We start from the raw sequence: 24,855 nt of genomic DNA, 5'->3' as shown, positions 1-24,855 counted from the left end.
ATAGCTACATTTTGAGGTGGAATTTTGACCGGAAAATTTAATGTGTCATTAGACGGACTCCAGCCCAGTCCAAGCGTGCTGGACAATTCGCTTATTGCTAAATTTTCCTGAGTGTTGACGTCCGACACTTCGAAAATGCTGGGTAAATTGGTCTTAAACTTTCGTAATTTAAAGCAACCTTTGTCTAATTCTTTAGTTACAGTATTTAGGATGTGGCGTAATTGCTCAACATCATTTGACCCAGTTATCATATCGTCAACAAAAAAGTCCTTTTGAATTATTGTTTTAACGAGTTCGTCCTCACACTCCTCCCCTACTTGCCAAAGACAACGCGTACTTAAATAACTGGCACTTGCGGTACCGTAAGTGAGAGTATTCAATCTTAACGTCCGGATAGGCATTGACTCATCTTCCCTCCATAAGATCAGTTGCAGGTTTCTGTCTTCATCAGCAACGAGAACTTCACGGTAAAACTTTTGAATGTCTCCCGTGAGTAGATATTTGTACTGCCTTGCTCTGATCAGTATGGAAAAAAGAGAGTCTTGCACATGTGGGCCTACCATCAGTATGTCATTGACCGAGAAGCCGGAAGTGGAAGGAGCAGAACCATCAAAGACCACTCTGATTTTGGTTGACTCACTGTCCTTAAATATAGCGTGATGGCACAAAAAATAAGATGGATTTGGCTTTACCTCCGGAGATTCTGAAAGATGACCCAAATCAGCATATTCTTGTATGAATTGTACATATTGTAATTTTAGTTCTGGATCCCTTCGAAAGCGCTTTTCTAAATTCAAAAATCTACGTTTAGCCAAATAATAGGAATCTCCGAGGCAGTCAGGTGAGTCAACTAAAGGTAAATTTACGCAAAATCTACCGGTATTGAGACGAGTTACATTTGCCTTAAAATGAAGCTCGCATGCCTTTTCGTCTTCACTTAAATTATTTTTGTGCGGAACTTCTTCTAAGTCCCAGAATTTTGTAAGTAATTTTTCTATTTTGTCTGTATCATAGGATTTTGTAGATAGTTTATGGATTTCGTCTGCATTGCAGGATTGTGAAAGTAAATTTTGGTTTTGGTCTTTATTATTGAATTTTGTAAGTGTATTGTCTTTTTCGTCTGTATAACAGGAATGCATAGGTAGATTTTGTATTTCGTCTGTACTACAGGATTGTGTAAGTAATTTTTGTTTTTTGTCTTTGTTATTGGATTTTGTAAGTATATTGTCTCTTTCGTCTGTATTACAGGAATGCATAGGTAGATTTTTTATTTCGTCTGTATTACAGGATTGTGTAAATAAATTTTGTGTTTTGTCCTTTTTATTGTATTTTGTAAGTATGTTGTGTTTTTCGTCTGTATTACAGGAATGCATAGGTAGATTTTGTATTTCGTCTGTATTACAGGATTGTGTAAATAAATTTTGTTTTTTGTCTTTGTTGTTGGATTTTGTAAGTATGTTGTCTTTTTCGTCTGTATTACAGGAATGCATAGGTAGATTTTGTATTTCGTCTGTACTACAGGATTGTGTAAATAAATTTTGTTTTTTGTCTTTGTTGTTGGATTTTGTAAGTATATTTTCTTTTTCGTCTGTATTACAGGAATGCATAGGTAGATTTTGTATTTCGTCTGTACTACAGGATTTTGTTGTTGCATGATTGCAGTTAATTTTGTTTATCTTTTTTGATTTAGTATAAACCGGACCACTGATTAACCAACCAAGTTGAGAACTGTGCAATTTAGGGTTGTTTGGACCTAGGGACTTTTGCTCACATCCCAGTATGTCCCAGAAAATATCTGCTCCAATCAATATCTGTATTGGAGAAGGTTGGTGAAACATTGGGTCGGCCAGTTGAATATTTTTTGGTAGTTGTAAATTTTGTATATTAATAGATTTTTTAGGAAGATTTCCTGTTAGGTCGTCTAAAACAAAACAGGAAAGCGTCACATTATAGCTTGAATTAATTGAACTTAGTTGCGCAACGCAACTTTCATTTACCTTGTTGGTAGAATTATTGCCAATGCCAATGACACTCAAGTCAACAGGATTACAATTTAATGATAGCCTTTGCTGCAACGACTTGCAAATAAATGATGATTGGCTGCCACAATCCAAAAGAGCTCGAACACGTTCCATTTGTTTGGTAACCGGGTTCGTAACTTCAATTAGTGCTGTAGATAGCAGCACTTCCTGTTTCATATTTTGATCGCAAAAGTTTGAAATTGTCTCTGATTGATTGACAGAAGTGTTTGCAGCGACATTGTTTGGTTTATGCAGCAAAGTGTTGTGCTTCTTGTTGCACTCGCGACACGGACCCATGCGACACTCATGCACTGGGTGCCCTTGGCGTAAACAATTAAGGCACAACTTGTATTTTGATACATCAGCCAGCCTATCCTGAATGTTTTTAGATTTAAATGTAGGACAGTCATAGATCCTATGATTTTGATTGCATATTATACATAGGTAAGATCTTGGCTTTGATTCGTGACTTGAGTGACTTGTGTTGGCAAATGATTTTGTGTTCATAAATTGGTTTTGTGTATTTTGATTGTTGTTGTAATTCGATGACTGCTGTGGCCGCTGAAATTTAGAATAATTATTGTCAGATTTATTGCGATTTATTGATTCGAGTACATTAGCACGATCAGTTAGAAATTTTGTGAATTGTTGTAATGTTGGAAAGTCATCTTCAATAGAATTACGGTACTCTTCCCACTTCACGAGCGTTTGGCTGTCAAGCTTTTGGGAAAATGTAAATATTATTAGTGTATCCCATTTGTCAGTGGGCTGGCCAAGACTGCTCAGCGCACGTATGTTTTTAGTGATGTGATCAACAAAGAACCGTAATGCACTTTCAGATTCGCGAGCCATCGGTTGAATGTTATGCAATGACTTGAGGTGGTGAGCTATCAGTAATCTATTGTTGTTATAACGCTCGCATAGTAACTTCCAAGCATCATTATAATTGGCGGAGCTTATTTCAATATTCGAAATAACTCTCGCGGCGTCACCTTCCAAATACGATACCAAATAATGAAACTTTTGAATGGAAGATATTGTCTTGTTGTTATGGATCAAATTTAGGAAAGTGTCGCGGAAGCCCAACCAGCGGAATGGTGAGCCATCGAATTTAGAAATTTGAATCTGAGGTAGTTTAATACCATCATTTTGACAATCGCCTCCACCTTGTGCCTCCTGCCAATAAGAATTACGTCTATCGCGCTCCTCTAGCACAGAAATCTCATTTTGATAATTTAGAATAGTCTTAGCATCCGCAATGCAATCAATGATATTTTGTTCAATATTCTCGCGTTCATCCAATTCGTCCCTTAAATTTTCGGTATTTAAGACCTCAATCTGATCTTGCAACTCATCAAACTTAGTAGACAAGCATTCAAACTTGCTAAGCTTGACCGTTAATTTAGCTAACTCAATAGTTTCATACTGAGTGCGACCCGTAAAACCTTCTAAGTATTTCTTAAATTTTGTAATCTGCCCCTTTACTGAGCTGCGTTTAGCAGATAATTCTTTATATTGTTTCGATAATTCTTTAGATGAATCATCTGAATCAACTGGCGCCATGATATAAAATAAATTTAGTTATCACAATCAACAATTTAGTTACACAATAGCAAAGTGGCCAAATCAAGTTTTACGTTTCGCACCCAAAGTGAGTAGGTATTAAGTGTAAATAATATAATTGAATTTAATCTCACGCTCCTCAATCCGTGACACCTGCCGAACAGGAAGCTGGGACCGCTTACCACCGAGAACTCAGCTTGAGCTGACGTTGGGAAGTCCTATTGGCATACTTCGTGGCTCGCTTTTGATGCGAGAACCTGGAATTGTTCGGCAAACCCGGGTTAGAAGGCGTGTATAGATATAATTTATAGCGAGGGACAAGTGATGTCCACCTTACTCTTATGTTCACAAAACTTACAAGAAAGAACAATGGAAAAATGAAAAATGTTAATAATTTGTTTTAGAACAAAAATTTCACAAAAGTGAAATCAGTTATGTGTGGTGGGTTACCCAGGGAATGTATTTTGAAAGTTTTGTGAAAATTGTATGAAAAACAAAAAAGTAGGTGGCACTTTTGTGTAAAAAAAAAATTATAATTTCAATAAATCATTTTGGATGAATATTTTTTAAAATCTGATTTGATGAAAAGTTCTTAGGTCCCACGGGGAAGGTGTTTGCGAGTTTTATAAAATTTGAATGAAAAATAAAAAAGTAGGTGGGATTTTTGTATAAAAAAATTAAAATTTGAATAAATCCGTTTTGGGCTAGAATTTCAAAATTCTAATGCCACAGATAGTTGGTAGGTAGCAAGGGAAATATTATATTTTGAAAGTTTGAAAATTGGATGAAAGATAAAAAAGTAGGTGGTACTTTTGTATGCAAATTTTGAAATTGTAATAACTTCTTTTGGGTTATTAATTTCAAAAATCTGACGTCACAGCAAGCTGGAAGGTTGCACAAGTGGAGTATTTTGAAAATTTGATGAAATTTGGATGAAATTTGAGGAAGTAGGTGGGAATTTTGTAATTTGGTTTGAGGTTATTTTGTTGAATGATATTTTGTTACGTATATTTAGGATGTATTTGGGTGAATTAGGACAGGTTTAGGTAGGAAACTGGAATGAAGGAAACCTTGGGCACTTATCTTTGTAGATGGTAGACTTCTCTGCGGTGTGAGGCTTTTGCTGCGTCACTGCCCGGGATGTCGGTGGCAAGGTGGACCTTCTGCCGGACGCTGCACAGGCTTCGTCGCTGGTGATGGCTGGTGATGGCTGCTGGTGGACTGCAGGGCTGCAGGCTTCTGGTCACCACGCGGCTGCAGCTGATGACGCCTTCTACGACTCAGTTTTCTTCAGAAGTTGCTGTCCGTGATCACGTCGGGGTCACCAAATTATGTCTCGTAGGGGACATATGGAGCTTGAATTAAACTCAAACTGTTCACTTTTAACAGTTTAATGCAATTTGGATACAATTTTGATGTTGATAAGCCGAATACGTTGATCGAAGTACAATGTTAATTATATGAGGTAGGAGAACAATTAATAATTTTAAAACGTTAAGCGCCTGAATACGCTGAATAGCAATGTTGCGCCCGTGCGCCAACAGCCACTTTTATCGTTTTCATACAAGAAGCGCAATTAGGCATCTTTAAAACACGAAAAACACTCAAAAATAAAATAAAAAATAAATAAAGTTGTTTGTGAGTCTCGAACCCGTGACACTACGAGTGAGCGTAGGAGTACCAACGTCTTAACCGCTACACTGATGTGATTGGTACGGTGAGGTCCGAATATATGGTATTAATGCGACACACTAATCACTGTACTCAGCGCAGACCGGTTACCGTTGTTGTTCGGACACGCACTTCAAGGTCGACTCACAGTTCACAGTCACTGTTTGATTTTTAACTGATTAATTTTGAAATTGTTTTGAAGATTACTTGATTTTACCACAATTTGAGTTAATTTCAGCAGTACCGTTGTGTAGTTTGCACTATGAGCTTTAGATGTATATATGATTTGCACTGATTATGATATTATTTACTGATGTTTAAGAATTAAATTTGAGAGATAGAATATTACGTGTGTAACTCGTAAGAGCGCGCGATGATGATGAAGATGAGTGTCTTACAGGCTCTAAGACGGACACAGTTGAAATTACTAATTTGGAATCAGTCACATAATGACTGATGATGATGATGAGTATCTTACGGGCTCCAACACGGGCTGGTAGCCGGGCCCGCCGGGGCACAGCTGCCGGAACTCCTCCGAGCCCGGCTCCGGACACAGCTCACAGTTAAAATGACTAAATAGCAATCAGTCACATAATGACTGATGATGATGATGATGATGAAGAGTGTCTTACGGGCTACAAGAAGGGCTAGTACGGGGCGCATTTAAGACGTGACAAAAGTTTTGCATCGCGCTCACTCACATCGCGCAGCCTCAAGAGCGAGCGCAACGGAGAACTTTTGTCACGTCTTAATAGCGTCCCGTGCTACATGGACAGGTTACAGTTAAATTACTAAATAGGAATCAGTCACATAATAATGACTGATGATGATGAAGAAGAAGAGTGTCTTACGGGTTCCAAGATGGGCAGAGGCTACAAATAATTTACTAAATAGGAATCAGTCACATAACGACTGATGATGATGATGAGTATCTTACGGGCTCCAACACGGGCTGGTAGCCGGGCCCGCCGGGGCACAGCTGGCGGAACTCCTCCGAGCCCGGCTCCGGACACAGGTCGCAGTAGTTGCCCCACGCCGCGCCTGGAATAACACGAGATAGTTATTACACTCACTTTTATAGAAATATCACAAACCATACTTAACACATAAGTGGGGCTTGCGTACTTTGCTTTTCCGTGCGAACTTATAAATAACAATCAGGAATAATAGGTAGCAATTCGTCCTACGCATCAAATTTAAATTGGTCAAGCTTCGCATCGTATAAAAAAATCCTGCGGGAAATTCGAGATAAAATCAGCTATGTCTTAATCCAGGGTGTCAGCTAACTACATGCCATAATAAGGCCTAACCTTTTGAAGAGTAACAAACATTCATACCTACATACAAATATCTTTCCTCTTATCATGACAAGTGGCGCTCCTTAGGAGAGACCTATGTATGTTTTGCAGCGAACGATAACGAACCAAAGACAATCAGTTAATATTATGACGACAAGTACATACCCACAGAGCAGCAGCAAGCCGCCATGCTGCCGTCCTCAGAGAGCTCGTCGCTGTCGCGGCACTGCTCCCACCTTGCCGTAGCAGCGGGCGCGGCGGGGGTCTGCAAGTACATACCCACAGAGCAGCAGCAAGCCGCCATGCTGCCGTCCTCAGAGAGCTCGTCGCTGTCGCGGCACTGCTCCCACCTTGCCGTAGCAGCGGGCGCGGCGGGGGTCTGCAAGTACATACCCACAGAGCAGCAGCAAGCCGCCATGCTGCCGTCCTCAGAGAGCTCGTCGCTGTCGCGGCACTGCTCCCACCTTGCCGTAGCAGCGGGCGCGGCGGGGGTCTGCAAGTACATACCCATAGAGCAGCAGCAAGCCGCCATGCTGCCGTCCTCAGAGAGCTCGTCGCTGTCGCGGCACTGCTCCCACCTTGCCGTAGCAGCGGGCGCGGCGGGGGTCTGCAAGTACATACCCACAGAGCAGCAGCAAGCCGCCATGCTGCCGTCCTCAGAGAGCTCGTCGCTGTCGCGGCACTGCTCCCACCTTGCCGTAGCAGCGGGCGCGGCGGGGGTCTGCAAGTACATACCCACAGAGCAGCAGCAAGCCGCCATGCTGCCGTCCTCAGAGAGCTCGTCGCTGTCGCGGCACTGCTCGGCGCCGGAGCGCAGGTCCACCTTGCCGTAGCAGCGGGCGCGGCGGGGGTCTGGAAATGTGTAAAATTATCTTGTTAATTACAATATGTAGAGACATCTTGCATGGCCATCTGACCCCAAACATAGCATAGCCTGGGGAGTCACTAGGAGTCGAAAACAATCGAGAATTGTCATGCAAGCGGCACGATTAATACAACAAAAGAGAGTCGTATTAGCACAGCAGAGAATCAAAAATTATGTTTTTCGTAAGTTATAGCGCTACGCTAATCCCGACTTGTAAAAAGGGCCAGAGGAAATCAAGTGCCCCGCTTGCTAGTCACCTCCGGTTACCCTATCGGTGATTACAGTTGATGTAGTGCATGTATGTAAAAGTTATAAAGACTTTATAGGGTATTGCAAAAGTGATATACTAAGCCGCGAGGGAGTGACTCAGGGAGTAATTTTCGGAGGCAAGAAGTATCGGAAATACAACTAATAACTTTCGCAACAATCTATATGTATATTAAAGTCATAATCAGGCTACATTACCGAAGCAGGCGGTCCCCTCAGACACCAGGTCGTGGTTGGGCGGGCACCGGCACAGGTAGGCGCCGGGCGTGTTGACGCACTGCCCGTACTGGCACGACTGCGGGGACAGACACTCGTCCACGTCCGTGCAGTTGAAGCCCGGCATCACTGTGGGGAAAATAGTAGGTATTTATGTCATTGTCATTAGATTTATCATCTTCTACAAATGACAGAGTGTTGTGTGTTTTAAGGAATTAATTATTGGCTGACGATTCTTGCCAAAATGGTAAGGAAGGTTGCTTAAAAAATTGGTACAATAGCGGTTGTCACTACCCGTAAGTGATATTAATTAATAAGAATAATACTCGACTAAATATCGAGCCTAGTGGAACACCTGAAACACAACTAACACTGTTAATTTTAAATACATAAATTCAATTTTTTTGTTTAGTTTGCCTGAATCAGAGTGAACAGCTCTTATTGCATGCTTCTTTTCACACTCCCAAACATACAAATACCATTTTAGCACATCAAAACTCCATCCTAAGCGCTAAAACAAACCTAATTACTTATCAATAAGAGACTTACGTTCATCAACGCTATCCGGCTGGTATCCCTTGTCGCAGATACACTTGAACATGCCGTAAGTGTTCTCGCAGCGACCGAACACACACACGTTGTGGAACGTCGCACACTCGTCCAGGTCTGGAAAGGAAAATAATGAAATATTAATAAGAGCAACCACTATTTCATTTTACAATGTAGTGACTACATACGGGTACACAATAAGACAAGAAAAAAGGTATATGAAGATATATGGAGGCAGATCTTATGCTATCTCGCCCTATTCACGCCGTAGGTCTATTTTATTTATTTTATTATCATTTTACCTATTAACAACCGCCATTTTCATATTGTTTATTTATTTACGGTAACTCACCAAGAATGGTAACGCAAGGTGAACAAAGGCGGTCACAGAATGGATGCCTAGAGACGGTCGAAGAGCTGTTGTCACACAACCAGTTTACTTTCTTGATTTCCATACAACTTCTGTATCTTTCGTTTCGAGCGCCATCTATTGGTGGCTACCTGTACTTGTTGGCGGTCGGCTCTATGTCCACGCATTGCTATACTACACACTATAGTACACAAACTCACCGAGACAGGAGCGTCCGTCGGGCGACTTGGTGAAGCCGATGTCGCAGTCGCACTCGTAGCCGCCGGCGGTGTTGCCGCAGTGCCCGTTCTCGCACAGCGTCGGGTCGTTCGCGCACTCGTCTATGTCCACGCATTGGTAGCTGGGGGGTAAAGTTAAGTAAATGAGTCAGTTGGTTTACTTTCATAGAAGTTCATAAACGGTACCACGATGCAGACCGCCGAATTTACAAAGTGGCTAAATTGGCAACACGGTTTACAGAATTCAGAAAAAAAGAGTGGTGACAATCATCACAGTGACTTAATTTAATCGAAGTGCGGACTACAATTTATTTTAGGATGCCGGTCTACGAGAGCGAAGCAGTGTGCGAGAAAGTAATCGTAAAATGAAATTGGATGAGTGGAGTTTATATGCAATTTCATGGGTCGCAATTTGCCTCGCTCTGGTGGACATGCAACCATACTCTATACTTGTCATCTACATATGCCACTCACCCATCACCCTTATATCCAGTGTCACACAGACAGTTAAAGCTGCCGTCAGTATTACGGCAATTAGCTCGCGGATGACCGCCACCATTGTTAGTCGATGACTTAACACTCGAATAAATGTCATAAATACACTGGAGACATTGACTTTACACTGAGTATATAAACCACAGATGACACTCACCCATCTCCCTTATACCCAGTGTCACACAGACAGTTGAAACTTTCGTCAGTATTGCGGCAAGTAGCTCGCGGATGACCGCCACCATTGTTAGTCGATGACTTAACACTCGAATGAATATCATAAATACACTGAAGACATTGACTTTACACTGAGTACATAAACCATAGATGAAACTCACCCATCTCCCTTATACCCAGTATCACACAGACAGTTAAAACTTCCATCAGTATTGCGGCAAGTGGTCCGTGGGTGACAGCCGCCATTTTTTGTGACGCACTCGTCAATGACTTCACACTCGACCGAATATCATAAATATACCGGAGACAAGTGAACTATACACTATGATATCATCTACCAATGCCACTCACCCATCTCCCTTATACCCAGTGTCACACAGGCAGTTGAAACTCCCGTCAGTATTGCGGCAGGTAGCCCGTGGATGACAGCCGCCATTGTTGGTCACACATTCGTCGATGTCCTCACACTCGACCGAATATAATAAATATACAGGAAAAAAGTGGACTATTCACTATAATATCATCTACCAATGCAACTCACCCATCTCCCTTATATCCAGTATCACACAGACAGTTAAAGCTTCCATCAGTATTGCGGCAAGTGGCCCGTGGATGACAGCCGCCATTGTTGGTCACACATTCGTCGATGTCCTCGCACTCGAACCCGTCGCCGCGCCAGCCTTCGCGGCAGCGGCATTGGAACGAACCCTGCGGAGGTTGAAGGGTTAATTGTAGGTAACTAGGTGTAATATTCTTGAGCACGTGAAAATGCTTACGCTTACGTCAGATAGACAAAGGAGACTAAGTAGGTTGGCCTAAACGGGATTATCTATTCTTGGATCATCAGAACGCCTATCTCAGCTATTGCAACACCCAGGCTGCTCCAGTTTACTCGGAAGTTAGGCTGGCTGAGCTGAAATCAAGAGGATATGTACACGACTCGAGAGAGGTAGCTCTCTAGGTACGTACATAGGTACAGGAAATTCACCCCCTCTCAGAATAGAATAGGCCCTAATCTCCGGTCTGCTGGACCGAACACCTGTTCATATGAGGAGGATGAGAATAGGCTAGAAAGAGACATATATTATTATGCTGTGATCATCCAACTGCAGTTACCGGCAGGTTGACACAGTCGGCGCGCGGGTGACAGTCGCACGTGCCCAGCTCGCCTCGTCGTGGTCCAGTAGCCGGGGGCATGTTGATATAGTTACCGGCAGGTTGACACAGTCGGCGCGCGGGTGACAGTCGCACGTGCCCAGCTCGCCTCGTCGTGGTCCAGTAGCCGGGGGCATGTTGACATAGTTACCGGCAGGTTGACACAGTCGGCGCGCGGGTGACAGTCGCACGTGCCCAGCTCGCCTCGTCGTGGTCCAGTAGCCGGGGGCATGTTGACATAGTTACCGGCAGGTTGACACAGTCGGCGCGCGGGTGACAGTCGCACGTGCCCAGCTCGCCTCGTCGTGGTCCAGTAGCCGGGGGCATGTTGATATAGTTACCGGCAGGTTGACACAGTCGGCGCGCGGGTGACAGTCGCACGTGCCCAGCTCGCCTCGTCGTGGTCCAGTAGCCGGGGGCATGTTGACATAGTTACCGGCAGGTTGACACAGTCGGCGCGCGGGTGACAGTCGCACGTGCCCAGCTCGCCTCGTCGTGGTCCAGTAGCCGGGGGCATGTTGACATAGTTACCGGCAGGTTGACACAGTCGGCGCGCGGGTGACAGTCGCACGTGCCCAGCTCGCACTCGTCGTCGTCCATACAGGCGGGGCCCTGCTCCGGCCGCACGGAGTAGCCGGGGCTGCAGCGGCAGAAGAAGCTGCCGATTGTGTTGCGGCACTCGCCCGCGCCGCATAAGTCTGGGATCTGGAAGAAAGGAATAGCTTTAGCCGTCAAATAAACTACTTTGAATGATTTGTTTGATTTAGCAGTGTGTGCTCATTTCTTCCTTCAGTAAAATTGGTGACCCCGACGTGATGATGATGTCCTCCTCATCTTGATCCTATGACGGTGACCTCAGGAGCTAGTAGGACTTCTGCGGCGGTGGGCGCGGATGTGACTCGCGAAACCCAGCCTTGTGGCAAGGTACCTACTTCACAATACAAGGGAAGGATCCCTTTAGAAACATCAAGGTTCACTCACCTCAGCACACTCGTCAACGTCGACACACGTCGGCTTCGCCCCCTCCGGCGACGGGAGTAGCCCCTCCCCGCAGGTGCATCTGTAGTAAAGATGGCCGATTATGAATCAATAATGGAATGATTTGATACCACTAATATTATACGTTGTAAAATATAGCATGATTCCTATGAGATTTGATTGACAGATCCTCATGCCTGGTAAAGTAATTTTTCAAGAGGCTGAACCGAATTTTCTATTGTTTTTTTTTTTTGGTCATGCATAATATTACCCCGAGTATTCTTAGGGCCACTTGCAGAAACATATTAAATCTAGATTTAGTGTTGGTGCAAGTAGATAGATAGATAGATAGATAAGTTATTTATTTACTTAACACAACACATACACAGGTTACACAGCAAGATTTCTAACATTAATTTTTTAGATTACAAAACACAAAACATTATTATAAGACATGCAGATAGAAAAGCAACATGTGTATTTATCATGTTAGCGAAAGGGTTCTGACTCAGCATAATACTATGATTATTTATGATTAAATAATCACAGCGCTGGTATTCTGCCAGGACCAATTTAGTGAGTGGGAGTAGAGCCTCAACCAAACATAAATATGTGGCCCTTAGCCATATTTTACAAAATTATCTTAGTCATTCAAAAGTTATGCTACTTTTTGGGCCACTTGCACCAACATATTTAATCTAGATTTAGTGTTAATTTTTTTTATCTAGATTTAGTGTTAAGTTTCTTAAATCGAGATTTGACACTAAATCTAGATTAATATGTTTCTGCAAGTGGCCCTTAGTGTTGAATGTCGGGGGGGTTTAACGTTGCTTATGATAGGTTATCTATCTATTCAGTCACCTGTACGACCCGGGAGTATTGCGACAGTCGCCGCCGCCGCAGGGCCGGGTGCCGGACGCGCACTCGTCCACGTCGCGGCACGAGCGCCCGTCCGCGCGGAGGTGCCAGCCCTCGCTGCGGAAGACACGTGAATGAGGTTAGGGATAGGTTGGTTGCTCTGACTGGCGTTTCTTCTTCTTATTGTAGTGAAACTCTAGGCACACAGCCGGCGTGGCGTGATGGCTAGAGTTATAATATATCGGATTCTATATGGCGCGACGCACCACGGGTGATATGACCAAACCTATAGCTCCTTAGGCACAATATGTTTTCAAAAATTAAAAATCTAACATGTTTGATGGTTTATCTAGCAAATTCAATGACAGCCATCAACAAAGGATGATGATAAATACACTTACCCTAACCCTAATGAGACTTAGTTATACTCTCTACTCCGATTGATAAAATTAAATAGTCGTAGAAAGAGAATCAGGAATCTTACCGGCACTTGCAGTGGTAAGAGCCGGGCGTGTTGATGCACTCGTGTTCACATCGTGTCGGGTCCTCGGAGCATTCGTCGATGTCTTCACAGTGGGACTTCACACTCGACTGGGCGTAACCTTTGGAATTTACAATTCATATGAGTGTCAAATAAAAAACTGAAGATGGTGGGATTTTTGACAGATCAGCAATACTGCTTCAGGATTGTGGATTGCTAATGTGCGGTGGTGGTACGATAGCTTTGTAGGACTTAGCAGAGCTTTGACTGTCGCTGGCCAGCGACTGTATAGTATAGGTAGGTTCATTTTCTAATTGTTGACAGGCCAAAACGTTAGCTTACCGTCATCACAGACGCACTGATACGTCCCCATCAGATTCTCGCACGCTCCATTGGAACAGATCCCACTGGTGATGGAACATTCATCGACATCCTTGCAGCTCATTCTTTCCGGGGCTAGCTCCATCCCAGGTCCACATTCACAGCGGAAGGACCCCGCCGTGTTCACCGTGGGCATCTTTATCGACGTTTAATGCAACATTTACCGATTTTATCGCCATATTTATCGAGGATGGCGATATAATGACGTTTATCTACGTCTATAACAGTGCCGTGCAGCTGAGACTGAGCTTTGCAGGACCTAGAAGACCTTACTCGCCAAAAAGTAAGCTTATGTCCCACTCACCGTCATCACAAACGCACTGATACGTCCCCATCAGATTCTCGCACGCTCCGTTAGAGCATATCCCGCTGGTTATAGAACACTCGTCCACGTCTTTACAAGACATTCTGTCCGGGGCTAATTCCATCCCAGGCCCGCACTCGCAGCGGAACGACCCGGCCGTGTTGACGCAGCGCCCGCCGCGGCAGAGCAGGCGGTTTTCTGCACACTCGTCTATGTCTGGATGGGGGAGAAAGGTGAGGATTTAGTATAGAATAGAATATAATTTTATTTCAGATTGATAGTCTGTAACAAATACACAAATAACGATTGATTTGTGTCTGACAGTACACAAATAAAATCATGAACACTTTAGAATGATGAGAATTGGGGAGAATGAGGTTAAGACAGATCCGTCCCTGCATACAGCAGATGGTAGCACGTAAAAAACTCATAAAAAAGGGTCTTATCTTAAGAGATGGGTGATAGATGTCTATGGGTTTGTAATAGTTGATGCCGAAATTCATTTTAATTACACTGATATAATTGAAATTTTGATAGAATTGGATCATATCAGAAATGAGGTTATCCGTCACAGGACTAAAGATACCGACATAGCTGTCAAAATATGCAAGCTGAAGTGGCAGTGGGCTGGTCATATCTGTCGAAGAACCGATAACGGTTGGGGTAGACGAGTTCTCGAGTGGAGACCACGAACAGGCAAACGCAGCGTGGGACGCCCTCCTGCCCACTGGACTGACGGCCTTAGGCGGGTGGGGGTAGTGGTTGGATGAGCAGGGCCGAGGACCGAGTGTTGTGCCGCTCCTTGGGAGAGGCCTATGTCCAGCAGTGGATGATAATTAGCTGATGATGATGATGATGAATTGTTTTTTTTTATTTATTTTTTTGGAAAATTTTACTACAAAGCACCAGAATAGAATAGAAGTAGTCTTCAATGAAAAATATGACGGGAACCTAGTGTACTAACTGACAGACGTTTGACGGGCTACTAAATACGTTAAGCGTTTGGTGAAATTGCACTTAAATGTTTTCTTTATCGCGATTTCTTTGGCTGTCATAAGGCGTTTATGGCATTACTAGGAGATATTCTAATTCTGCAGACAACTCACCCACACACACTTTGCTGAGCGGGTCGGGCGTGTGCCCGGGCAGGCACAGACAGGTGAAGGCGCCGGGCGTGTTGTGACACGTCCCCGCGCCGCACACGTCGTCCACTATGGAGCACTCGTCCACGTCCACACCACTCAACATATGAGACAACTCACCCACACACACTTTGCTGAGCGGGTCGGGCGTGTGCCCGGGCAGGCACAGACAGGTGAAGGCGCCGGGCGTGTTGTGACACGTCCCTGCGCCGCACACGTCGTCCACTATGGAGCACTCGTCCACGTCCACACCACTCAACATATGAGACAACTCACCCACACACACTTTGCTGAGCGGGTCGGGCGTGTGCCCGGGCAGGCACAGACAGGTGAAGGCGCCGGGCGTGTTGTGACACGTGCCCGCGCCGCACACGTCGTCCACTATGGAGCACTCGTCCACGTCCACGCAGGTGTGGTTGTTTGAGTCCTGGGGGGTGGAAGGGGGTATGGTCAGTTGGGGGTTGATGCGACGTATGTAGGTATATAAATAGGGTCAGGAAATAAGATAAAATATGTCTAGTCTAGGCTATATAAAAGCCCATAATAATTATAATTATTAATGATTATTATTGGTTCCAGTCCGAGTGGCTGTTCCGCTGTCAGACAACGATATCGAGCGGACTCTGATAATGCTCTATTTTCAGAAGGGTGGGGTTTTTAGAAGGTTGAGCATTCTTAGTTAATATCAAACCGAACTTGTTGAATATTAAAACTCCTTGTCTTGAATATTCATGCAAAATAATTAACCAACCTGTTCATAACCCGGGAAACAGTCACAAGTGAACGTGCCCGGCATATTTCTGCACCTCCCGTGCCCACACAACCCTGGAAAGGCCGCACACTCATTCACATCCATATGCCCTGGAACCAATCCATTCCCAGTGCCACTGCCCCAACCGCCATCACTGCCATTCCCGAAGTTATTGCCCCACAAGTCTCCGCCGTCGTTTGGGCCAACCCCTCCGCCAGCTTGGTTCCAAATGTTGGTGCCGTTGAAGCCAACCCCGCCGGGTCCATTAGGTCGCTCCCAGATGGTGGTGCCGCCATCCGCGTCGGATATGCAGAGGTCGCGGTAGGCGTCGGTTCCTGTGGGAAATTATTTTATGTTAGATGAGAAATTAAATAATTTTGCTTGCTGATAAAGTGAAGCTAGATCAAGTTAAATAATAATTTCAATAAACAATAATAAATGCACATCATGACATATATTTTACGTTATTTAACTCAGATATCTAGCCGTGGTATTCAAGACTTCAATCAAAATTATTCAGTATTGATCAAGAAGTCATTTTAGGTGCACTTGGAAATAGTGGGCGAGTCACATTCGACGTGACCTCGCGACGGCATTCACGCTAGTTATACTGCTCGTCCGCTATTCATCCATTGCGGTAAGCGCGCACTACAAACAAATCCTCTCCCCTCATATTCATACACATAACCGCCATTTCGCATCACTCACCTCGTCTAGGACACGGCTCGCATCGGTTATCCCCCCACGCCTTGCCCAGCGACGAGCAGCAGCACACGGCCCGCAGCGCCCCGCCCCCCGCGCCCCCCGCGGCCCCCTGTAGAGGAGACGAGCAGCGCCCGCCGCTGTAGACTGCGTAGCATGTTTCCACGCGAGTGTCTGTGCAGCGGTTACCTGTGGAGGAAAGTGGGGTTAGTAAGTAGGCTCGGTTATGTAACCCCTTGTCGATATAGATATTACCTTCTATACAGCTTTTCATCAAATACGACATCTGACACCAACAAAAACTACTCTTCTTCGAATGTAATAAGGGTTTTGACAGATGTCTTATTCGGTGAAATGCTTTATAGGGACGTGATAGCAGCGTAGCTGAGAAGTGAGAGCTTCCAGCCAGCTGGATCAAAACCGTTAGATAGATAGGTGGCCGGATGAGGAAGAACGAAGACAGAGTGTTGTGGCGCTCCTTGAGAGGCCTATGCCCAGCCGAGGACTATTATTGGATAATGATGAAACAAAGTAGTCTACTAGACCCTGTTCACACTCGTCCACGTCGCGACATGTCGCACCGTCCAACTAGTGGGCTCGGGGCTAGTTACCAGTAGGGTCGAGCGTGAGTCCGCGCGGACACTCGCAGCGGTAGGAGCCGTCCGTGTTGACGCACTCGTCCACGTCGCGACATGTCGCACCGTCCAACTAGTGGGCTCGGGGCTAGTTACCAGTAGGGTCGAGCGTGAGTCCGCGCGGACACTCGCAGCGGTAGGAGCCGTCCGTGTTGACGCACTCGTCCACGTCGCGACATGTCGCACCGTCCAACTAGTGGGCTCGGGGCTAGTTACCAGTAGGGTCGAGCGTGAGTCCGCGCGGACACTCGCAGCGGTAGGAGCCGTCCGTGTTGACGCACTCGTCCACGTCGCGACATGTCGCACCGTCCAACTAGTGGGCTCGGGGCTAGTTACCAGTAGGGTCGAGCGTGAGTCCGCGCGGACACTCGCAGCGGTAGGAGCCGTCCGTGTTGACGCACTCGTCCACGTCGCGACATGTCGCACCGTCCAACTAGTGGGCTCGGGGCTAGTTACCAGTAGGGTCGAGCGTGAGTCCGCGCGGACACTCGCAGCGGTAGGAGCCGTCCGTGTTGACGCACTCGCCGCCCGCGCACAGCTCCGCGTCCAGCGCGCACTCGTCCACGTCGCGGCACGTCGCACCGTCCAACTGTTGGGGAAAACATATGTTATGTACATTTTAGGACTTAAAAATTGTATATATCAGTCGGAGGTGTTCTGTGTGAGAGAACGTGATGTCACCATGTCACGTGAAGAGCAAACATACTTATAAAATGGCGAAAAAATACTAAATAACCGAAAACGCTGGTGCCAATGTTATGTAAATAAATACCTCTATATTGTTATCTAGTTGCAATAAATACAAATATGAATGGAATTCAAAATATCCCAAAAGCGCACTAGGGGCTGCTTCACATTGATATGCAAAGGTCTCCTAATCACATTTATAACTGCTCAAGAAGAATGTATATGATTATATATATGAGTAACAGTTCATATGTCACTCAGAGAGTTACCCTCCACACTCACCTTAGCGAATCCCTTAGGGCACGGGCAGTGCTCCACATCACAAGGCTCGCAGAGGGACCCCATCAAATGTGTATGAAGTTAGTTGCTAAATAAATCTGTGTTGTTTCTGTGTGTGTGTGAAATAAATTTATTTTCTTTCCTTCCAAACATCGTTGCTTAGAGACGTCTTTGCCTCAAAACCTCGTGAAACTCAACTTATTTACACTCATCATCAGCCAATAATCATCCACTACTGGACATAGGCCTCTCCCAGGTAGCGCCACAACACTCGATCTTCGGCCTTCCTCATCCAACCACCACCGGCTACCCACCTAAGGTCGTCAGTCTAGCGGTCAGGAGGGCGTCCCACTCTTTTTTCACTCACCTTAGCGAAGCCCTTAGGGCACGGGCAGTGCTCGACGTCACAGGGCTCGCAGGGGGAGCCCCACGCCAGCCCCACGCTGCAGCAGCACTCCTGGCGCAGCAGCGTGCCCGGCGCCGCCGCCTCGCACTGCCCTTCTACCACGCGGCGCCAGCACGAGCCGCGGCGGTTGTCTGGGGGAAATTGATGGAGGTTGAAAGGCTTAAAATTTCTTTCTATATAGTGTGAAAAAATACACCTATTAATTTCATAGTAAGTAGTAAGACTGTAGCTCGCAGTTGATACACTGTGTGGTTTAGCTGCGCCCGACAATCGAAAGTTGCAATAGGTAAAACGAAATTGGTAGTACCTTTAGTGCCAATTTCTCCATTCTCGGTTAGAGCATACCCAGGGAGTAGTGGTTAACTTTTGACACATCTGTCATGAATTTTATATGGAGATGAAGTTTAATTTATATATCAAGCCCTGTCGGTTATATAACCGACAATGGAGAAATTGGCACTTAGGCGTTAGATTTGTATGGAAACTGGGATGAAGGTATATTATATACAGATGAGGTATTCTCTATTGAACCTAGTCCTGCATTTTCGAATGTTATTTGGCATATTTAACTACGTTCGTATTCTGTCGAAAATTACCTTTGTTGAAATGTGAATGTGAATGACCAAAACTGAACTGAGCGCCTGAAACGAGCTTATAACATTTTATTATGTAGACTATTTCAGGTTTAGAATGTGTATAAATGAGTTCTTACCAAGGCAATGTCTGGCGCTAGCATCCAACACGAATCCTGGTTCACACTCGCACTCGTAGCCGCCGTGAGTGTTGATGCAGCGGCCATTGTCGCACGGATTGGACGTCGCTGGAAACAACAATCAACATTATTATTGGCTATGTCTATAGTTTAAAACAAATAGCATGAGACAAACGTCAAACTAAGGTATGATATCCACCAATACTGACACTCTTGTTTTCGTGTAAGCTTAACGCTATTGGTCTATACTCAAAATGAAGTGTCACTATTGGTTGTGGTGACACCTTTATTTGACCTTTTGTCATATGCCTGTTGCAATAAAGTTCATTTACCCTTTCATATTTAACATCCCACGTATTAAAATGTTATGACAATGACGAATAGTTAATACGTGGCTAAAAAGCGGCGGAGTGAAATTAATTCCGTTGTTTTAATTTAATGTAGGTACGCACCATGGACTGAAGATTATCTGATGAACGAAGTTTAGTGTGCTTCGTTAATTCGAAGTAGCTTGTCATTCATTTTATGAAATGTATTTATGGTCCCATGTTTGTAAGAAGAAATGAAGAGAAGAATAGCCTTCAAGAAAATAATCAGCCGCTTTACTTATTCCCTATTGTTTTTCCTTATCGATCAAATGCCTACTTCTGTGCGCTAATTCTGTCATAATATAAGCCGCCAAGATAAGAATAAGCCACGATTCCCCTTTTCAAAATCACACCATCCGACTTCTTGACAGAAACTAGATTACTCACTGCTTTCATCATTCGTCTTCAAACCCTTAAAACGCAACCTCTGACCTAAACTGCTGGTCAACCTATAGCCTGATTAGGCCCTAAAGTCTAATTCTGTCATTATTATAATTCCTCAAAGATAAGAACAAGCCACGATTCCACTTTTCAACATCGCACGATGCCAACTTCTTGACAGAAACTACATTACTCATTGCTTTTATCATTCGTCTTCAAACCCTTAAAATAGAACCTCATTCTAAATCTGTAGACAGAAGTTGTATTCCCACAAAAATGATTCTACCAGCATGAAAAAGGTTCATCTTGCATCGAACAACAAGAATCATGAACGAAATGGCTCCTCATGAAAGTCGCAGCAGGCGGGATGCTTAGACCCTCAACTGTTAACCTCCTGGCTGCAGGAACAGCGCGGGTATATCGCCGCGGCCGGAGACCTCGGTCACGTGGGGCTCACCGCACTCGTCCACGTCGCGACACAACTGTCCTCTAGCATACTAGCAGCCTATAAGTAGCCTAATGGCATCCTATAGCCTAATGACAGCCAATAATTCTCCATTAAAAACCTTAACAACCAAAGTATCCTGAGAGAGAGGGGTTCAAAAGATGATAAGTACTACCAACAAGCATAAACCAAACGATCATGAACGAAATGGCTGAACGAAATGACCATAGGCGTTAACCAGGCGGGATGCTTAGACCCTCAACTGTTAACCTCCTGGCTGCAGGAACAGCGCGGGTATATCGCCGCGGCCGGAGACCTCGGTCACGTGGGGCTCACCGCACTCGTCCACGTCGCGACACCGCTGCCGTCACGGTGCGATGTAGCCTAATGGCACCCTAAAAGTAGCCTAAGGGCACCCTATAGCCTAATGGCAGCCTAATTACCTTTACAACGAAAGTATCCTGAGAGAGAGTAGTCCAAAAGATGATTCTACCAACAAGCATCAACCAAACGATCATGAACGAAATGGTCATAGGCGTTAACCAGGCGGGATGCTTAGACCCTCAACTGTTAACCTCCTGGCTGCAGGAACAGCGCGGGTATACCGCCGCTTCTATTTTTTGATGATCCAAAGCCTTTTTTGATGAAACAAAAGTATCCCGAGAGCGAGCAGTCCAAAATGAACGAAATGGCTCCTCATGAAAGTCGCAGCAGGCGGGATGCTTAGACCCTCAACTGTTAACCTCCTGGCTGCAGGAACAGCGCGGGTATATCGCCGCGGCCGGAGACCTCGGTCACGTGGGGCTCACCGCACTCGTCCACGTCGCGACACAACTGCGCCTCGGGCTCGTGCCGCGTGCCCGGCGGACACACGCACGTGAAGGAGCCGGCTGTGTTGCGGCACTGGCCACCCGTGCAGTACTGGAAGGGGAAAATTGGTCAGGTTTATATATTATTATTATGTATATTGTATATTTGCGATTTTATCAAGGATTTTTCAAAAGTTGCATTGTAAGCCGAAAGAAATGGTGTTAGGGCTCATTGTGAAGGTAAATACATAGTTTCGTTTCAAGTCATTAAAAAAAATAGTTATGCATAGGTACTAAAAAAGTCACGTGATGTTTTTACGAAAACATAAAAAATACACTTTTCGGCTACTACATCACTTTTGCCACTCGGTATTGTAGTTTTTATTGTTACAGAAGAAAATATCATAAACAGGTATGTTTATAGGGCAGAAAGAAATGAGTGAAAAATTAAGCTTAATAATAAATCAAACTATTCCTATATGCAACTTACCGATTGATGCATATCGCATTCGTCAATGTCAGTACAAATGCCGTCGGCGTCCGGATGGAAGCCAGGATCACACATGCACCTAGAAATAAATGAATTGTCTTTTAAATCAATAACCATACATTAAATAAATCATTTACTGTTAGGTAAATTAAAATATAGCCATACCATTGCCTAAGTTATAGATAGGACACAAGATACTAACCTATATCCAGGGTCTAAGTTCTCGCAAGCTCCATGGGCACAAATCCCCGGGATCATAGTGCACTCGTTAATGTCAGTGCCATCGTTGTCCTTGCCCGGACTTTCGGGACATAGGATCTTGTATTCCTCTGAGTCTGCCTCAGGGCATTTCTTGCAGGACACGCCCCAACCAAGTTGAAGACCTTTGGACATTAAAATTAGTGGTGTTAGTTGTTTTCACATAACAGTAAAATAAGTAAACGGTACAGTCAATCCTTATAAAACTATGATAAAGATTAAACGAACATACCAAAATACGTTACACGTATATTGTGATTACTACCATTCTTCTTTCTCCTGCCCTTTTCCCAGTTCAGCTGGGGTCGGGCCTCCTCGTACTTCGGCGCCAGGATATTCTATCCCGGGTTGTCGATGTGGTCAGGTTTTGGGCTTTCATCTCCTTCTCGATATTGGACCACCATGTTGCTGGTGGTCGTCCTCTTCCTCTCGATTGACTTGGGATGTGCATGGCTTTCTTTACCGCGTAGTCATCTTCTCGCCTCATAACATGCCCAAACCACCTCAGTCGGGTTTCCTTTAGCTTCTCTGCGATTGGTGCGACTTTGAAGGACCCTCTGATGTGCTCATTTCGCACTTTATCAAGGCGCGTGACACCACCAGCCCAGCGCAGCATCTTCATTTCGGCCACGTGCATTTGCTGTTCATGCGCTTTCTTCATAGTCCAGCATTCTGAGCCATACATTAGTGCGGGTCTGACCACGGTCTTATATATTTTGCCTTTGGTTTTGATTGGCATTCTGGGATCACACAGTACACCAGTTAGGGATCTCCACTTTAACCATGCCGTGTTCACCCGATGTGTGACATCCTCGTCTACATTTGCATCTGTGGTCAGTACAGAGCCGAGGTATTTGAACTGTGAGACTTTAGGCAGCGGCGTGTTTTCGATAGTAATATCACAGCCTAGGGTGATTACTACCATACACCAATTAAATTCTTACCTTTCCCAGCACTGCAGCAACATTGAGATCTAGTGACTGGCGTTTGTCCCGGACCTTGGCAACGGTCCTCTTCGTATTTCTCGTAACATAAATCTTGAACCTCATCTGTAAAAGATTTTTTTTAATAAAATTCAGGTTATGTGTATATGGACGATGTCATATATACTGGATGTTGGAAAAGTGGTAGGTATACTAATACGAAGGTGGTGAGCCAGGGAGTCATTCTGAACAGCTTTTTTTCTACGACTTCAGAAAATACACAAAAAATACTTATCCAAAGTAAAAAAAGTCACGTGAACGACAAAAAGTATAATTATTATAAATATAGATATTGAATGGGCGATCTTACCAAGACAAGTACGTCCGTCGTTGCTGAGCGTGAAGCCGGGGAAACACTCGCACTTGAACGAGCCAGGGTTGTTGTGGCACCGACCATTTCGACAAACCTACAAAGAAAAAAATATAAATCATAAAAAATATCCAGTCCTTACATGCACAGATCAGATATCTTATAATCTACGTCAGTCTGTAGTGCATGGATCCCAGATTCGATCTAAGGTCGAGGCAAATATTTCTGAGACAAATACTTGCTCTCGGAACTTGTATGTTAAATTATGGTGCGTGTCAGTCGTGTAAGAGATCCATTGTAAGATCCACCCTTACACCATGTCCTACAGTTGTCTATAACATATTATTATGTGTGTGTTTTTATAACTAGGAATAATAATAATTAACATAATGAACCTTAAGTTCCGTGCACTCGTCCACGTCGACGCAGGCGCCGCGGTCGGGCGTGGGCCGGTAGCCCGCCTCGCACACGCACTGGAACGAACCCTCGCCGTTCACGCATCTGCCGCCCTGGGGGAAGGAAGACATAGTTTAGTAATGTATGGATTTATAAAATAGTCAAAAAGGTTTTGGAATAATATATTTGATAGGGGATTGTGATCGGGGACCACCACCATCCTCCCGAGGGCCACCACCACCTCGGAGGCCAAAAACAGCATCCCGCTGGCCACCACTGGACTCTCGGGAACCACCACCATCCTCCCAAGGGCAACCACCACCTCGGAGGCCACAAACAGCATCCCGTTGGCCACCACTGGACTCTCGGGGATCACCACCAGACTCTCGGGGACCACCACCATCCTCCCGAGGGCCACCACCATCCTCCCGAGGGCCACCACCAGCCTCCCGACGGCCACACCATCCTCGAGGGTCATCCAGAGTAAATCGGCTACAGCAGATGTTTTTCCGACCTCCAATAATAAATTACATAGGATACCCACCTATGCTCAGGCAGCTAGTAGAATAGTAGGTAATAAGCAGTTACCTAAGATGTCACCCACTTACTTGACAAGGCTTACTACTGATACAAGTAGTAGCAGTTCAGCCAAGGATTACAGCACAGTTGTATACTCCGATAGGCTTGGCAAGGATTTCGGGCACATGTTGGGTAATCATGTAACTGGAAATGTTGTTAATCATTGTTACCCAGAACTTTCATTCGCACAAATAGTACAACTGATTTCAGAGAGGTCGTACACCGAAAAAACTACTATATTAATTATGGTGGGAAATAGTTTAGGTGTGTCAAATTCTGATATAAATAGAAGTTTTGCTATATTAGAAAGCATTCCTGCAAAACATATATTTGTTTGTGCATTTCCTTATTCTTGCACACTGCCTGACAAATACAATTATATGACATGTAGCCTAAATAAAAATATGTACAATGCGTGTTATAAATCTGACTGTATCAATTTCTTTGATACTAATTTGTATGTAGATAATTTTAAGTTGACCTGGGACAGTTTATTTCTGTCCTTAAATCAGAAACGACGTTTAGCTACAGAAGTAGCTCCTCTTATTAACTCAGTTATAAGCATTATAACGAAGAAAACTTGTGTCCCTATTGACACCGTCAGTAGTAATACTGAAAATAGTACAGTAGATTTAAATTAGATTTTCAGACAACGGGA

The 24,855-nt window shown here is 44.6% G+C and overlaps 1 protein-coding gene across 1 annotated transcript in view; it reads right to left on the bottom strand.

Annotated features, from left to right (window-relative positions):
• Positions 1–24,855, bottom strand: part of LOC105389042 (fibrillin-1) — a 92,231-nt gene that overhangs the window by 36,821 nt on the left and 30,555 nt on the right. Inside the window, exons 15-37 of the mRNA XM_048628636.1 lie at positions 23,618–23,731; positions 23,223–23,319; positions 22,874–22,978; positions 21,874–22,054; positions 21,672–21,750; positions 21,116–21,293; positions 19,179–19,286; positions 18,428–18,597; positions 17,551–17,683; positions 16,466–16,648; positions 15,758–16,092; positions 14,971–15,433; positions 13,865–14,080; positions 13,183–13,300; positions 12,702–12,815; positions 11,844–11,922; positions 11,394–11,567; positions 10,249–10,415; positions 9,021–9,160; positions 8,451–8,567; positions 7,884–8,030; positions 7,289–7,405; positions 6,193–6,296 (exon numbers count right to left, since the gene is read on the bottom strand). Of these exons, the coding sequence (XP_048484593.1) occupies positions 6,193–6,296; positions 7,289–7,405; positions 7,884–8,030; positions 8,451–8,567; positions 9,021–9,160; positions 10,249–10,415; positions 11,394–11,567; positions 11,844–11,922; positions 12,702–12,815; positions 13,183–13,300; positions 13,865–14,080; positions 14,971–15,433; positions 15,758–16,092; positions 16,466–16,648; positions 17,551–17,683; positions 18,428–18,597; positions 19,179–19,286; positions 21,116–21,293; positions 21,672–21,750; positions 21,874–22,054; positions 22,874–22,978; positions 23,223–23,319; positions 23,618–23,731 (3,639 nt within the window). The remainder of the gene's footprint in view (positions 1–6,192; positions 6,297–7,288; positions 7,406–7,883; positions 8,031–8,450; positions 8,568–9,020; positions 9,161–10,248; positions 10,416–11,393; positions 11,568–11,843; positions 11,923–12,701; positions 12,816–13,182; positions 13,301–13,864; positions 14,081–14,970; positions 15,434–15,757; positions 16,093–16,465; positions 16,649–17,550; positions 17,684–18,427; positions 18,598–19,178; positions 19,287–21,115; positions 21,294–21,671; positions 21,751–21,873; positions 22,055–22,873; positions 22,979–23,222; positions 23,320–23,617; positions 23,732–24,855) is intronic.

This window comes from Plutella xylostella, chromosome 21 (assembly GCF_932276165.1).
Source record: "Plutella xylostella chromosome 21, ilPluXylo3.1, whole genome shotgun sequence".
Taxonomy (NCBI): Eukaryota; Metazoa; Arthropoda; class Insecta; order Lepidoptera; family Plutellidae; genus Plutella; species Plutella xylostella.
Note: the sequence above shows the minus strand (reverse complement) of the source record. Positions and strands in the feature narration are given on the sequence as shown.